General features: G+C 40.3%; 1 protein-coding gene across 3 annotated transcripts in view; it reads right to left on the bottom strand.

Moving 5' to 3' along the window:
* Positions 1 to 15,421, bottom strand: part of LOC125934931 (microtubule-associated serine/threonine-protein kinase 4-like) — a 221,615-nt gene that overhangs the window by 111,940 nt on the left and 94,254 nt on the right. For all 3 annotated transcript variants that reach the window (XM_049648563.1, XM_049648562.1, XM_049648565.1), the window contains exon 2: positions 9,978 to 10,066. In XM_049648563.1, the coding sequence (XP_049504520.1) occupies positions 9,978 to 10,066 (89 nt within the window). The remainder of the gene's footprint in view (positions 1 to 9,977; positions 10,067 to 15,421) is intronic.

The following is a 15,421-nucleotide window of genomic DNA, read 5'->3' as shown; positions in this document are numbered from 1 at the left end:
CATCATGAAACCATTTCCATTAGGGCTAACAATCAATTTGCTATGACTCTGTGGGCACATAATCTTGCTCTGTCCTATTCCCCAAATATAAAGAAGCAAGAGGACCATTTGTCTTGTACCATCATGTGTATATGGCCAAAGGAGGTGAATACCTTGCCGAATGACCATTTTTATTAAAGATTTACAAAGCTGATTTAAACAATTTGGCAAATACTGTTGCAAACATGGGAAACCTGCTGAAGCCTTGTGCAGGAAAGTCACAAAATAAATGCAACAGATGTACTATCACACTCAGAGCAATGTCCATAGTCTCACTTTATCTAAGGAGAAAATTTTCACTGATACCTAAAGATGACTGATTTCTAAGTTGTTCCCACCAGTCAACTAAAATTCACAAGTAACAGCTTTCCCTCGGTATGCAACCTACAAACCTAGTACCACAAGTACCCGAAGAGAAATACATAAGTGTATCTTCCTGTTGCTCAAAAACCCACTCCCTCTCAGGAAAACCATCACTCTCTACAATAGATGAAGAGTTTGAGAGGGTAAAGAAACACGTAACTGATACTAAACTTGTGAAGTATGAAGAGAGCAGGAGAAACAGTAAGGTCAGGGGTGCCTGGGTGGCTCAGTTGCTTAAGCGTCTGACTTCGGCTCAGGTCATGATCTCACGGTTCGGGGGTTCAAGCCCCATGTCAGGCTCTGTGCTGGCAGCTCAGAGTCTGGAGCCTGCTTCTGATTCTGTGTCTCCCTCTCTTTCTGCCCATTCCCCGCTCGTGCTCTGTCTCTCTGTCTCTCAAAAATAAATAAAACTTAAAAAAAAAACAAAACAGTGAGGTCAGAGGAGACAATTCTTAGAGCAAGACCAGCCTTGTTAAAAAAAAATGAAACTCTACACCAACTAGACATGACGGCAACAAAAGTGGAAGAAATCAGAAAGAAAAAGACTGACAGAATGGGCCACAAAAAAATTAAAAATAAGAGAAATGCCTTATATACTACTCAAAAGGCACCATCTAAAAAAAAATCAGTGATATTACAAAAGATTAATAAAATATGCACATAAAAATGTGAAGATATTTACATCACACCTGTTAGAATGGCTATTATCAAAAAGAGATAATGAGTGCTGGTGAGGGTGTGGAAGAAAGGGAACCCTTGGTGCGGTTGGTGGGAATGTGGATTGGTGCAGCCATTGTGAAGAACAGGATGGAAGTTCTTCAAAAAACTGAAAATAGAAATAGCTATGATCCAGTAATTCCACTTCTGAGTATATATCCGAAGGTAATGAAACCACCCTCTCAAAAAGATATGAGCAGCCCATGTTGACTGCAGCATTCTTAACAATAGCTGAAACACAGAAACGACTCAAGAGCCCATGAAGAGATAAATGTGTAAAGAAAATGTGGTATACATATACAGGAATACTATGAGCCACAACACAAGAAGGAAATCCTGTCATATGCAACACCATGGGTGGATCTTGGGGAGAGTATACTAAGGGAAGTAAGTCAGACAGAGAAATACAAATGCTGTATGATCTCAGAAATATGTGGACTTTAGAAAAACGTAATTCTTAAAAAACTCATCAAGAGAACAAAATCGAAGGAAAAAACCCGCACAAGATTGGTGGCTGCCAGAAGATGGTGGGGGTAGGGGTGGAGGTGGGGGCTGGGTAAGTGTAATGGATGAAAGTGGTCAAAAGGCCCAAACTTCCAACTATAATTCCTGGAATGTAAACGTGCAGCCTGGAGACTATAGTTAATACTGTATTGCATATTTAAAGTTGCTAAAAGAGTAAATCTTAAGAAGTTTTTATCACACACAAAAAATGTATCACCCATGTGAGGTGATGGATGTTAACTACACTTATTTCCCAACATATACAAAGATCAAGTCATTATGTTGTATGTCTTAAACAAATACAATGTTATATGTCAATTATATCTCAATAAAATTGGTAAAAAATACTATGATATTGTTTGGCTTATATTAATAGAACCTAAAAAACTATACCATGAGTGTTGACAAGGGTGGACTAAAATAGAAAGTTGCAGCATATGAACATGGCAGTTTCAACATACATGTATACATGTATTGACACATACATGCACACACATATAGGAAAAAAGGACAAGAGACACAATGAATGTTAGCAGGGATTATCTCTGAGGAGTGAGTTTATAGGAGATTCATGTTTTCCATGTAATTTCTATTTTCTACAAACTATCAGTTTCACTTTGCTACAATCGGAGTAGCACCTTTTGTTTTTTTAACCATACCAGCCTGGAAGATCAGAGTCACAGACACAAGGCCTGCAAAATTTCTTACGAGATTTTACCATTTTTCTATAATGGCACAGAGTCATGTGGATGTTGGTAAGCCCTTGGTTGGCACCCAGGGCCAACATTTCAGGTTTTACCAAATCCCTTACTGCCCAGCTACACATATTCCAAGCTTGGGGTTCCCGTCTCAGCACAGGGGGTTATTAAGAAGTTCCTCACCAACATCAGGGATGCTCAAATCCATGTCTGGCACCCTGGAATGCCCGTTCCCCTTCGTCTACTCCAGACCATCTTCTCTGAACTTTACTTCAGTGTTTCTTTTTTTATTTTTAATTTTTTTAACGTTTATTCATCTCTGAGACACAGAGAGAGACAGAGCATGAGCAGGGGAGGGGCAGAGAGAGGGAGTCACAGAATCTGAAGCAGGCTCCAGGCTCTGAGCTGTCAGCACAGAGCTCGACAGGGGCTCAAACTCATGAACTGCAATATCATGGCCTGAGCCAAAGTTAGATGCTCAACAGACTGAGCCACCTAGGCACCTCCACAGTGCTTTTTTTTTTTTTTCCCCTGTCTCTAGCTCATTGCCAGACTATTTACTCCCAATTCTTTGCATCAGCAATGCCTGTATGCAAAAACCACTGTGTATACCCCATCCAATTCAGTGTCACGGCTAATGAATGAGAACACTGATACAGCGTAAATGCAGGGAGAGCATGTTGTGAAGTGGTGACACCAGTTTTCGTGTGGGGCTCAAAGAGAGACTCCAAACAAGTCCACAAGAGGAAGGTCCTCACAATTTTCTGAAATAAGAAAAATTTACTAAAAAAAAGGTACATGGTATCCCACACTTTCTACCTTACTTTGTGCAATGACTTGTATTTGTTAAGTCAATACCCCCCTTACCCCCCAGTGGCAGGGAGGAAGGAAGATAATGAAACATGGACCACAACATTCACAAGGACTTCTTTACACGTGTGGAACGTGGGGCACCCAGGTGGCTCAGTCAGTTGAGCCTGTGACTCTTGATTTCAGCTCAAGTCATGATCCTGAGGACATGGGATGGAGCCTTGCATCGAGCTCTGCACTGAGCATAGAGCCTGCCTGGGATTCTCACTTTCCCTCTCTCTCTCTGCTCCTCCCTGCTTGTGCTCTCTCCTTCTCAAAATAAACAAATAAATGTTTTAAAAAAAAAAAAGAAAAGAAAAAAGAAAAAGAGTGGGATGTGAGAGGTTCTGTTGTGCTGCCCAACCCCCATGTGCCTATCCTAATGCGTCTCACATGTAAGCTTCTACTTGGAACTATATGGTTTTCCTATAATCTGTCCAATTCTCTGTTTATTTTTACCCCCATGGGCCTCCTTTAGGAGGAAGCTTTGAAGAGGAGCTTGGTGAACAGACCAGCAGCAAAAAACAATGACCCATCCTTCAGAAATGAGGTACCCATATAATTATAAAGTATTTTATGAAAGTTTTTCTAACAACATACTAACCATATATGTACCTATGGAAAATTTCCCTTCTGCAATAATTCCTAGCATTATCGAGCAGGAACATGAGATTCCTTTTCATCTTTCCTTCCAGACACATTCTTATAAATCAATCTAAGCAGTCACCTGCAAATTCCCATTGAAATAATTTTTGAAGACACAAAAGGCTAGGTATTTTGGCAAGAGGGCAACATTTGCTCTTAGAATGTAAAAAGCCTGGAGCCACTACCCAATCAGATAAGGCCTTTCAAAGAAAGAATGTTCTCTGGTTGATGGCAGGAGAAGTTAAAGATCTGAAGCACGAGAATGGCTGGATGTGTCATTGTAGGCTTGAAGATGGGGGAAAGTGGCCTGGAGAGGATGAAAGTGGCCTCTGGTTGATGGTGCAGAGGAGATAGGGATCTCATTCCTACACCCTCGGGGATCTGAATCTGTCCAAAACCTGCAGAGCTTGGAAGGAGACGCCTTCTTTGTCTACAGACGAGAGCCCAGCCCACAAGACACTGTGAGTTTGGTCTTATGATGCCCAGAAAAACCAGGGAAGGGTTCCTAGGAACCTAAGTGCTTGTGATTTGCCACCTCGCTTTGATTTGGGCCTTATGATACCCTGAGAGCTCCCTGAGCTCAAACAATTCAAGTGTACCTGGACTTCTGCCCTACGGAACCATAAAATTAAGAACTGGATATTGTTTTAAACCACTAAATCTTTGGTAATTTATTACACAGCAATAGAAAGCCAAGGCAGGTGGTTCTTTTGTTTTCTTTATTGGCTTTATTTTTAGAGGCTTGATTATAAAACCACTATAAGCTAATTTCCCTACCTTCCTATTGCCCAAAGATAAACGATGTTAAGTTTTTCCTTTCTCCTTCCAAAAATTTCCTATGAATATGCATGACATATAAATTGTGTATGTATGCATATATGCAGTCTAAAACACACATACGTATATAAAATTACAGAATGTATTTCTTCAATTATCTGTCTTGGGCATCATTCTTTTTTCTGAAAGGTTAATTTTATGTATTTATTTTGAGAGACAGAATCCCAAGCTGGCTCCATGCTGTCAGCCCAGAGCCTGAAGTGGGGCTCGATCTCATGAACCATCAGATTGTGATGTGAGCCGAAATCAAGAGTCAGACCTGCTTTAACCAAAAGAGCCACCCAGGCGCCCCCAGGTTTGGGCATCATTGTAGTATCAGAACAAAAAAGTCTATCTCATTCTTTGTAACAACCATATAAACCACTGGATTATATGCCTCAATCATTTTCTACAAAACTGGTCCCCTACTGAAGGACATGTGAAATGATCAAGTGGTAACGACCTAACTTTCCATTTGCTATTTACAAGTAGCCAGACTTGTGATTGTCTGTTATTTTGTGAGGATATCAGGAGATAAATTCCTAGAGATGAATGCGCTAGGACAAAAGGTAAATGCAATTGCAGTTTTTACCAACAGGTCAAACTGCCAACCAAAATGGTTGCACCAATTCACATCAACACTTAAGTCATGTGGAAGGGCTTGCTTCTCCACAACCTTGCCATCACTGGATTCTGTCCATTTTATAAAATTTTTGACAGTATACTAGGTGAATTGTACTCTAATTATTCTGGTTCACATTTCTCTTATGATTGCCACAAATCATCATTTCATATTTTGGGGGGAGACATTTCAATTTTTTTCTGTGACATGCCGTTTACATCTTTTGCCCATTTTTCTCCTGGTGCATTTGCCATTTTCACATCAATTTATACAAGCTCTTTGTGCATGAAGGCAATCAGATATTCATCAATTATGGGCATCAAAATATTTTTCACACTTTGTTTTCTTTTGATTTTGTTTATTACAGAGAAATTTTCATGTTAGGAGAGATACATGAGTCTTTTCCTTTGGGGCTTCTGGATTATATTTCATACTTAGAATCTTCCTGGAACCAGAAGCCTGTGATTTTCTACCTTTCTTTTTTTAATGGGACTCCCATTCACTGCTCTTTTAGGAATCCCTGGCTCTCAACAAATACTATTTTGTTTCTAGAGATAAGCTCCAGAAGACTATGCCAGTATCTTTTTCCCTAGAGCACAAATGACACAGCCACACGAATAAATTCATGTTCTCTTCTCTACCAATTCATCTGTATTAATTCATGTGCCAGTGATGAGTGGCCTCATTCACATAATACCAACCTTTTAAAAAAAAAAGAGAGAGAGAGAGAAAGTATAACTTTATCTTTTGGGTCAGAAAGTACAGAGAGATGGCAGTTTTTATTTTCTTTACTGTTTTTTTTTTTTTTTTAATTTCTCTTGTCTTTTTTTTCCTAAAGACATTTAGGAACTCTCACCTGGCATTCTGTGTATCAAACACATGACACAGGAGGTAGCAATAAGAGATAAAAAGGCATGGTAAATCGGCAGGCATTCATATCATCAAGACAGGAGGTCTTTATTTTACGTACATTTTCGGGGCACCTGGGTGGCTCAGTCGGTTAAGTGTCTGACTCTTGACCTCAGGTCATGATCTCAGGGTTTGTGAGTTCAAGCCCTGTGTCAGGCTCTGTGTTGACAGTGTGGAGTCTGCTTGGGATTCCTTGATTCCTCCCTCCCTGTCTCTTTCTCTCTTTCTTTTTAACTTAGTTTTGAGAGATAGGCAGAGCACAAGCAGGCAAGGGGCAGAGAGACAGGGAGGAAGATCCAGAACCCAAAGCAGACTCTGGACTCTGAGGAGTCAGCAGAGAGCCCGACACAAGGTCTGAACTCACAGACCACGAGATCATGACATAAGCCAAAGTCAGACGCTTAGCCAACTGAGCCACCCAGGCACCTCTGTCTCTCCCTCTTTCTGCCCCTCCTGTGCTCACTCTCTGTCTCTCTCTCAACATAAACAAGCTTTAAAACAAATTCATATTTTATCCCCTTATTATACATAAATAGGAAACTAGCAGTCTGCATAAATGCCATTTCTCACAAAACAAGTCTGACAGAGTTCATTCTGAGCAAATAAAAGCCTACTGGCTCTACAACCTAAGGAAAAATGCTCTCAGAACCTGAAAGACCGGCTTCTCTCTGCTCACTCCTCTGATTTAATACTAAAATGATGTTTGAAGAGAAAAGAATTCACACCAAGTCTACACAGTGAAAAAGAAGAATAATTAAAAGGATCATTAAAGTCTTCACCACCTATTCTCGAATCTCAATATTAGCAATGAAGAAAATCACAGCAATAAGAGACCAATCAACAGGCCCATAAAGTACGGTACAATGACGACAGAACACTACCAAGAGGAGCAGGATTCCATTTTTTCATCGCCATTGAATTCTATGCAGAAATAAAATTTGTGATATACTTAGCACCTGTATACACTGCCAGGCACCGTGCACGAGGAATGTAGAGACCCAAGTCCAGCCTCCAGGTAGGTACTGGGCCTTGCCTGCCTCTCTGTCACCTTGTGCTGTGAGGACAATAATGTAATAGAAATCTCCAAGGTATAAATGGTAATGATATATATATAGCTGGGTAGCCCTCAAGCAGCTTTGGAAATACAGTATGACCAACTGTTTATCTCTCCCCCCAATGATACCCTCCTTGCACCTTCTCAGAAGTAACTACTGTCATGAAAGTAGCCTTTAAACTTATCACGTTTTCCTTTAGACTCTTACAAGAAAGGTATATATACATACACATACATGTTTGTGTGTGTGTGTGTGTGTGTGTGTATGTGTGTGTGTGTATCCCTAAACAAAATATTCTTTGTAGCCTGATGCCAACCTTCAGGAATGTTTTCACCAATTTTCTTTTGCGACCTCTGCTCTTTCTGCCCAGCCCTATAAGCTTCGGCCATGTGGATACGCATGCACGATGTTCTGGGACGAGTATGCCACAACTCATTTATCTGTTTTCCAACTGACGGCGATTTAGGTTGCTTCCGATGTTCTGCTATTCCAAACAATGTTGCTGTGAACAGTCTAGAATATGCTTTCTAGGACTGTCTAGAGTGGCATTTCTGGACCTCAGTGATTTTGCTCCAGGATCACCATTTTATCAGTACATGTTTCGCCTTTTTTACTTTGCCATCTTTTATTTATTACTAAAGGGAAAATAAATTTCATTCCAAAAGGTCCACCATCTCTCTCTCCTTTCTTCTCCCCAAACATGCTATAGTAACTCCTACTCTTGACTAGAAACCATCCCTGAGCAAAAGGACTGCCTCTGGGAAAGAGATACAGTCCTCCTTTTAAATAGGAAATGAGTATCATCGGAAAGCCCAGCAGGGTTAGAGGTCCCACCAGAGGGCAATGACTTAAGGCTTAATCACTCATCATTTGCACCCATCATCCTTCACAATCCTGAAGACAGCTTCCCAAAACACAGATCCTCCCCAAAGTCCTTGAAAGGCGCTCAAAATCAGAATCCCTTATACTCTCTGACTTTGATCTCTCTTTCCACCTTTATATTCTCTTACAATCAAACACACACAATACCCCACAGCAGCCACACTGGTAATTCCCCTTCTCTCACCCCATTTCTGCCAGCCCAAGTCTTGCCTGGCTTTTAACATCTCAATCAAGTGGCTCCTTCATACTCTCCCATACTTTCCTGGTTGGAATTGACCCTTCTCTTCCTTGCACCATCATGGACATAACTTTAAAAAAATTTTTTTTAAAAAAAGCAGAAACAAACAAAAACCCACAACAATACCAATAAGTCTTCACTGCATGGTTTTTCAAATATGGCTATACCTTCGTTGTAATTAGTATTTGCAGGGGCACCTGGGTAGCTCAGTCGGTTAAGTGTCTGACTCTTGATTTTAGCTCGGGTCATGGTCTCACGGTTTGTGAGTTCTAGCCCCACGGTGGGCTCTGTGCTAACAGTGCAGAGCCTGTTTGGGATTCTCAATCTCGCTCTCTCTCTCCCCCTACCCGCCCCCCCCGCCTCAAAATAAATAAATAAACTTAAAAAAATTAGTACTGTGGCCAAGGGTCTCGCCTCTTAAATCTTCATTGTACCTATAAAGATTATAGATGTAACAAATAAGTTATATATGCCACTGCCAGATGAAACTTTAGACAAACTCTTGTACACATACAAGATACATTCTAGACTGCTTACAGCAGCATTGTTTATAAGAGCAAATGTAAGTAATACATAAGTTCAACTTTAGGGAGAAAACATGCTGAACAGTTCTGTTGGAGGTTAAGACCCATGGTGTCAAAATAGGGCATCTTGACAAAGTAAATATTTTAAGCTGAAGAAATACAAGAAATGGCATATGCAGGGGCGCCTGGGGAGCTCAGTCGGTTAGGCGTCTGACTTGGGCTCAGATCATGACCTAACAGTTTTTGAGTTCCAGCCCCGCGTCAGGCTGTGTGCTGACAGCTCAGAGCCTGGAGCCTGCTTCAGACTCTGTGTCTCCCTCTCTCTCTGCCCCTCCCCCGCTCGCAAGCACGCGCACGTGCTCTCTCTCTGTCTCTCTCTGTCTCAACAATAAACAAACATTAGAAATGGCATGTGCAGCAAGGCTCTTTGGACCTGGACCGAAAGCACATCATCAAGTCCTCATGTGAGAGGTGTCCTCCCTATACCCTGAACAAAGGAGCAGACAAGGGACACAGAAGACTGTGAACACAGAGCCCTTGCTAAATGTGCCCTAGTTTACTAGACCTAGTTCACTTCTGTCCTATCTTTGCATGTTTTACTCTTCATCAGACCTAGCATTAATTGACTCAAGTTAGTCACCTCTATGCCTGTGTCATGGAAATCTTCTATTAAGTAAATGTGTTTGCTCTTCTCTGGTTAATCTGTCTTTGGTTATGAGATTCCCAGTGGAGAACTTAGAAAGGTAGGGAAAAAGTTATTTTTCCTCCTCTATAGTTCTTAATGCTAATTCTCTTCATGTGAATCAACACACATGCATTCCGCAAAGACAGTCCCAACATGGAAACATGGCTTGCATCATCCACACAGTTAGAAATGGAGAAATGAATAACTCAAAAAGGATCCCATATACAAAGACATTCTTAATTTCAGAGTCCAAACACTTCGCAAGAGAGGATGAGGCTTAGGCTCACTTAGCAGCGAGAATAATGTAGTGATAAAGCAACAGGAAAACCAAAGTATGATATAAAGGCACACTTGAATTTCAAAATGCTTGGATTATTTTAAGAGCCAGCAAAAAGAAGTAAAACAAAACTTAAGAAAGGGTAATTAATTACCTGCATGAGCAGAGAGAGGTGAGTGTGGTCGAGGCAATGCTGGTGACTGTCCATTGCCTATCAAGCTTTTCCGGTTGCTTGTTCGGCAACTGTCAGAAAGGAAAAACAAAAACAAAGTTTCAAATGTAACAAATATAACATCAGCGATGTCCAGGTATATTCAACATACACATACACCAGAGGCTGAGCAACCTGTCTGCTCCTGCTGTTGCTCCAACTTCTGCAAGTTAATATACACTCACTAATATTTGATGGGTGGCTGCCTCTTGAATATTAGAAAATATAATGTATTCATATAGCATAACACCATCAGTATTCCGCACCACCAGTGAGGTTATAATCAAATGCCGTCTTTCCACTCCTGACTGCAAATAGCTGACATGCCATACACCCAAGTGATAAATTAAGGATTCAAATCAGCAAACCACAGGTAGCGTCTTTGTTGACATGAAATTCCTAATACAAAATTACATGCAATGAAGCGCGATGACATTAATCTTACAATGATGCACTAATTAAAAATCTAATTATTTAGACAAATTTCCTATTTGTGCCTTTTGTCAACAGAACAGCTGATGCCGAAGAGATAGGTATTTCACTACTGATTCATTTTTCATCTTGTATACTATATTCAAATTCCTTATTAAGGTAAACACTTTGGAATCATAAAAACAGATTCCACTTGGTATTAAAGTAAGAGTGAAAGTGTTTTGCCAGAGGCACATGACCCACTGTTTTGATCCCGGTACCCACTCAATAAACTGCTACCTATAGACACACGGCAGCTACTTTTTCCTGTTTCTGCCAGGGCAAAGTTATAAAATGCTTATCTTGATTCCAAAGTAAGTCTCAGAAGCAGCAAAGAATAAGACACATGCAAAACTGGTTGATGAGGAGAATATTATCTCCCTTTCATCTGCCTCTCCTTTAGTACAGACTGATGCTTCACTCTCTATTATCAGTTTAGTAGTGAGAAAAAGGGGAATAAATAAAACCCGGCAGGTTCAGGGCACTGTGATTCTACCCTTCTACACTAGGGCTGCCCTCCACCACCATTAAACGTTTAGTGTAATGTCTTCTTTAACTCAGAATATACCTGTTATAACAGGCTCTTCAAAGAGAAATTTTCACCTGACTTCTAAATTGGGGGTTGTGGACACAGAAAGGAACGTTTCTAAATATTCAAATAACACATTTCAGAACCAAACTCAATTCATTTCAACAATATTGACTTGGGAACCAATCCTCTCTCTTCAATGTTTGCTGCTCATTATCATTTATCAACATTCCCATATTTATAATTTGTTAAGGTCAGGCTGCATCTCTTATTTTCCTTACTGGAACAATCAACATCCCTTAGCATTATCTGGGAGTTTAATTAAGATCATGTTTACTCAGCCTTAAAGAAGTTGCTGATTAAGAACAGACTCTTGATACTTAATTATAAAGGTGGATTGTGATATTATCAACTCATCTATTAAGAACCGTATTTGACCTATTAAATTCACAATCATTAAACCAGATAGCATGATTGTTTTAAAAAGACACTGTATAATTTATTTAGTGTTAATTCAAATGAATGTCTTCTTTCATTTTAATACAGGAATATTAAACATACCAACTTGCTAACATTAATAAGAGAAATTATAAATGACAGATTTATACCCTGGAAATCTCAGCAAAGTTATTTGTTAATTTGAGCAAATTAACTGAAATATGAGTTAACTGCCAGAAAACTGGCCACCTGTATTATTTTTTACATTTAGCATTTGATTTAAATCACTTATGAAGATTTTCTCTTGACACTCAATTATTGGTGTTTATGTATGTAAAGAAAATTTTGAATAATAAATGTCTATCAACAGAAATATTAACCTAATGATTATCTTAAACAGGGATACTGGTGAAATATGTGAACTTAAAGAAAAACTAGAAAATGGTATTTCTTGAAGAAAATTAAAAAAAAAAAAACCAGAATTTTCCTAACAAATACACAGAATGACTAATATCAATTTAAATTTAACACAAAGAAAAACAGAAGAAAATTTCAAAACTATTTCAGTTATTTAAAGTCTACCAGGAAAGGCTGAAAAGTACTGATTTTAAAAATGTGATTCAGGGGCACCCAGGGGGCTTAGTCGACTGAGTGTCTGACTCTTGATTTCAGGTCAGGTCATGATCCCAGGGTCATGGGATCAAGCCCCGTGTCAGGCTATGCACTAGGCATGGAGCCTGCTTAAAATTCTTTGTCTCTCTCTCTCTCTCTCTCTCTACCCCTCTCCCCCACTTGCGCTCTCTCTCAGGAAAAAAAAAAAAAGGGACTCAAAAAAAAATCTTAAAAAGAATGTCTAAATAAAACTGGCAAATAGAATATACTTGTTTGGTCACTATCAAAAATATAAAAATACAATAAAAGTTTATATGACATTCATCCTGTGTTTGCCTACTCTCTGTAAAGACTTGTAGTCTTTACAAAATAGTGATCACGAATGCAATTTCGAGTAAAAGAAAAAAGGATTCTTCATTTAGGAGTATGTGTGCAAGAAAAAAAGTTAAAAGCAAATTGTTTCAGAATTTCAGTACTTTAATCCGGATGGCCAATAGGCACATGAAAAGATGTTCAACGTCGCTCCTTATCAGGGAAATACAAATCAAAACCACACTCAGATATCACCTCACGCCAGTCAGAGTGGCCAAAATGAACAAATCAGGAGACTATAGATGCTGGAGAGGATGTGGAGAAACGGGAACCCTCTTGCACTGTTGGTGGGAATGCAAATTGGTGCAGCCGCTCTGGAAAGCAGTGTGGAGGTTCCTCAGAAAATTAAAAATAGACCTACCCTATGACCCAGCAATAGCACTGCTAGGAATTTACCCAAGGGATACAGGATTACTGATGCATAGGGGCACTTGTACCCCAATGTTTATAGTAGCACTCTCAACAATAGCCAAATTATGGAAAGAGCCTAAATGTCCATCGACTGATGAATGGATAAAGAAATTGTGGTTTATATACACAATGGAATACTACGTGGCAATGAGAAAGAATGAAATATGGCCTTTTGTAGCAACGTGGATGCAACTGGAGAGTGTGATGCTAAGTGAAATAAGCCATACAGAGAAAGACAGATAGCATATGATTTCACTCTTATGTGGATCCTGAGAAACTTAACAGAAACCCATGGGGGAGGGGAAGAAAAAAAAAAAAAAAGAGGTTAGAGTGGGAGAGAGCCAAAGCATAGGAGACTGTTAAAAACTGAGAACAAACTGAGGGTTGATGGGGGGTGGGAGGGAGGGGAGGGTGGGTGATGGGTATTGAGGAGGGCACCTTTTGGGATGAGCACTGGGTGTTGTATGGAAACCAATTTGACAATAAATTTCACATATTGAAAAAAAAAAGAATTTCAGTACTTTACCATAATTAAGATGCTGGGAATATTTTACACAAAACCTTAAATAATCAGAGGCATATCTTATTGACAAATGCTATGAACAATCAAAGCTGAAAGGGTCTTCTCTAACCTCTATATGGATCGTAAGCATGAAGGTACAGACAGTATTAAAATTATAACAGACTTGAAACGTTCCTGAATCTCTCCACAATCAAACAGGAAGCTTTTAAACAAATACAAATCCAGCCTTTATAAAATACAGGCCAAGAAAGATTCCTATGTATACACAAAACCAGACTTTACACAATACAGGCCAAGACAGATTCCTATGCATACACAAAATAAATACAGTCACGAACTAGTGACTTGGCTTCGCAAATTCATTTATTTGCTGCTAATATTCTTAAGGGTAAAGGGATATTTTATACTGTATTTAGCCCCAAAATATCAGTTCTTGATATGTACATTAGCACTTTTACAGACCTGGGACCCTGAGATATTCTGCAGACAATTTTCCAATGGTAGGGAAGACAGTCACCTAACTTCATTGCTCTAGGTACCTGATTCCCAATAAATGAATTAAAAGCTGATTTTAACCCAGAGTAAAACAACTCCTAGTTGGCAGGACCTATGAATGTTTGCTACCCACACTGCCACAGCACCTGGCACTGCCCACACATGACGCTGGTACAAAATGCTGAGCTGACCTCTAGGGTCATCATGTATTCATCCAGGTTATCACACTCTTTCCTGAAGATGTAAGGAGAAGCTCATGGCATCCAAGTAAGAAGCAGGTTCCCCTTGTGGTGGTGACTGTGCCACACTCATTTAATTCATAAAGTGAAGAAAGAGTAGATACATGGCCACTTAGACAAATCAAGGTTCATTCCCTACCACCAGCATGACTAAGTTGATTCAGCTTGCTTGCTTTTTCTCAAGCAGGGTCACCCAAGGGAGAAACAGGGGCTGTCTTACCAGGTAAAATAGGAATGTCACCTCTAGTGGAGCCGAAATCTTAGCCTGCTTAAAATTTATCCTCGTTTAATTTTTGAGCTTGTAAAAAGTCTTCTCCAGTTTTCAGCCTTTGGAACAAAGATCCATGATTACAAAGTAAAACACTTAGTAATTCAAGTTTCAGCTACTCATCCCATAATGCATTCTTTCTGCTTCACTCTTTAAAAAGGAATGGAAGCCATTCCCCCTGCCCGTGCTCGGATCTGGAAGCCAAACACAGGAATGTCCACTCCCCACTAGGTACCACCTCCTCTCCGGTTCACCACCTGAAGCAACACATGGAGACACGCTGCTTCTGGATAACATCTCAGTTTGTTCTACCAGTTTGGAAGGTGACACACTGGCACAAATTCTTTACTTGCAAAATCTGAGTTTAGCCCAAGAAGACAGCCACAGACAACTTGCGACAAAGGCAAAAACAAATAGTGGGTCAGGACAGAGTATAATGATGCCAAGTAAGTATTTCTTTTTACCTCATTCCTTTGGTTCCTTCCCCCATGGACCAACTACAGACACACACACACACACACACACACACACACACACACACACACACAAGTACTGCTGACTGGGTGAGCCTGGGATCTGAGAAGAATGGAAGGTGGAAAGGCAATGATAGCACTTGTCAGTCAGTGGGACTGGCCAGCCCCTGGGTGCTGGGAGGCAAGGCAGGGAGGGACAGAACACTCTTGAAGAATGTTGCAGCTGGATGTGCAAAGGGGCGGAGATGCTTTAGAGTGACACAAGGCCAGCACAAGGAAGTGTTTGTCTGCATGGTTTTGGCTCAGGCAGGTGATGTGAGGATTGCCCAGGGCACCCCTCCTGCTGCTCTGAGCTCATGGTTCCCATCACCAAAGCATTCCGCAAGGAACTGCTGGATTTCCTAGTGACTGAAAACAGTGCCTTCTGTTTGCTAGGAAGATAAAGAGACAGATCCTACATTTCATCATCGAAGTCAGGGCTGACTTAGTGTGAGGTGGGGTGCCTGGGTGGCTCACTCGGCCAAGCGTCCAACTTAGCTCAGGTCAGGATCTTGGG

The sequence above is a fragment of the Panthera uncia genome (genome assembly GCF_023721935.1).
Source record: "Panthera uncia isolate 11264 chromosome A1 unlocalized genomic scaffold, Puncia_PCG_1.0 HiC_scaffold_17, whole genome shotgun sequence".
In the NCBI taxonomy this organism is placed as follows: domain Eukaryota; kingdom Metazoa; phylum Chordata; class Mammalia; order Carnivora; family Felidae; genus Panthera; species Panthera uncia.
This window is presented reverse-complemented; position numbering and strand designations above follow the sequence as displayed.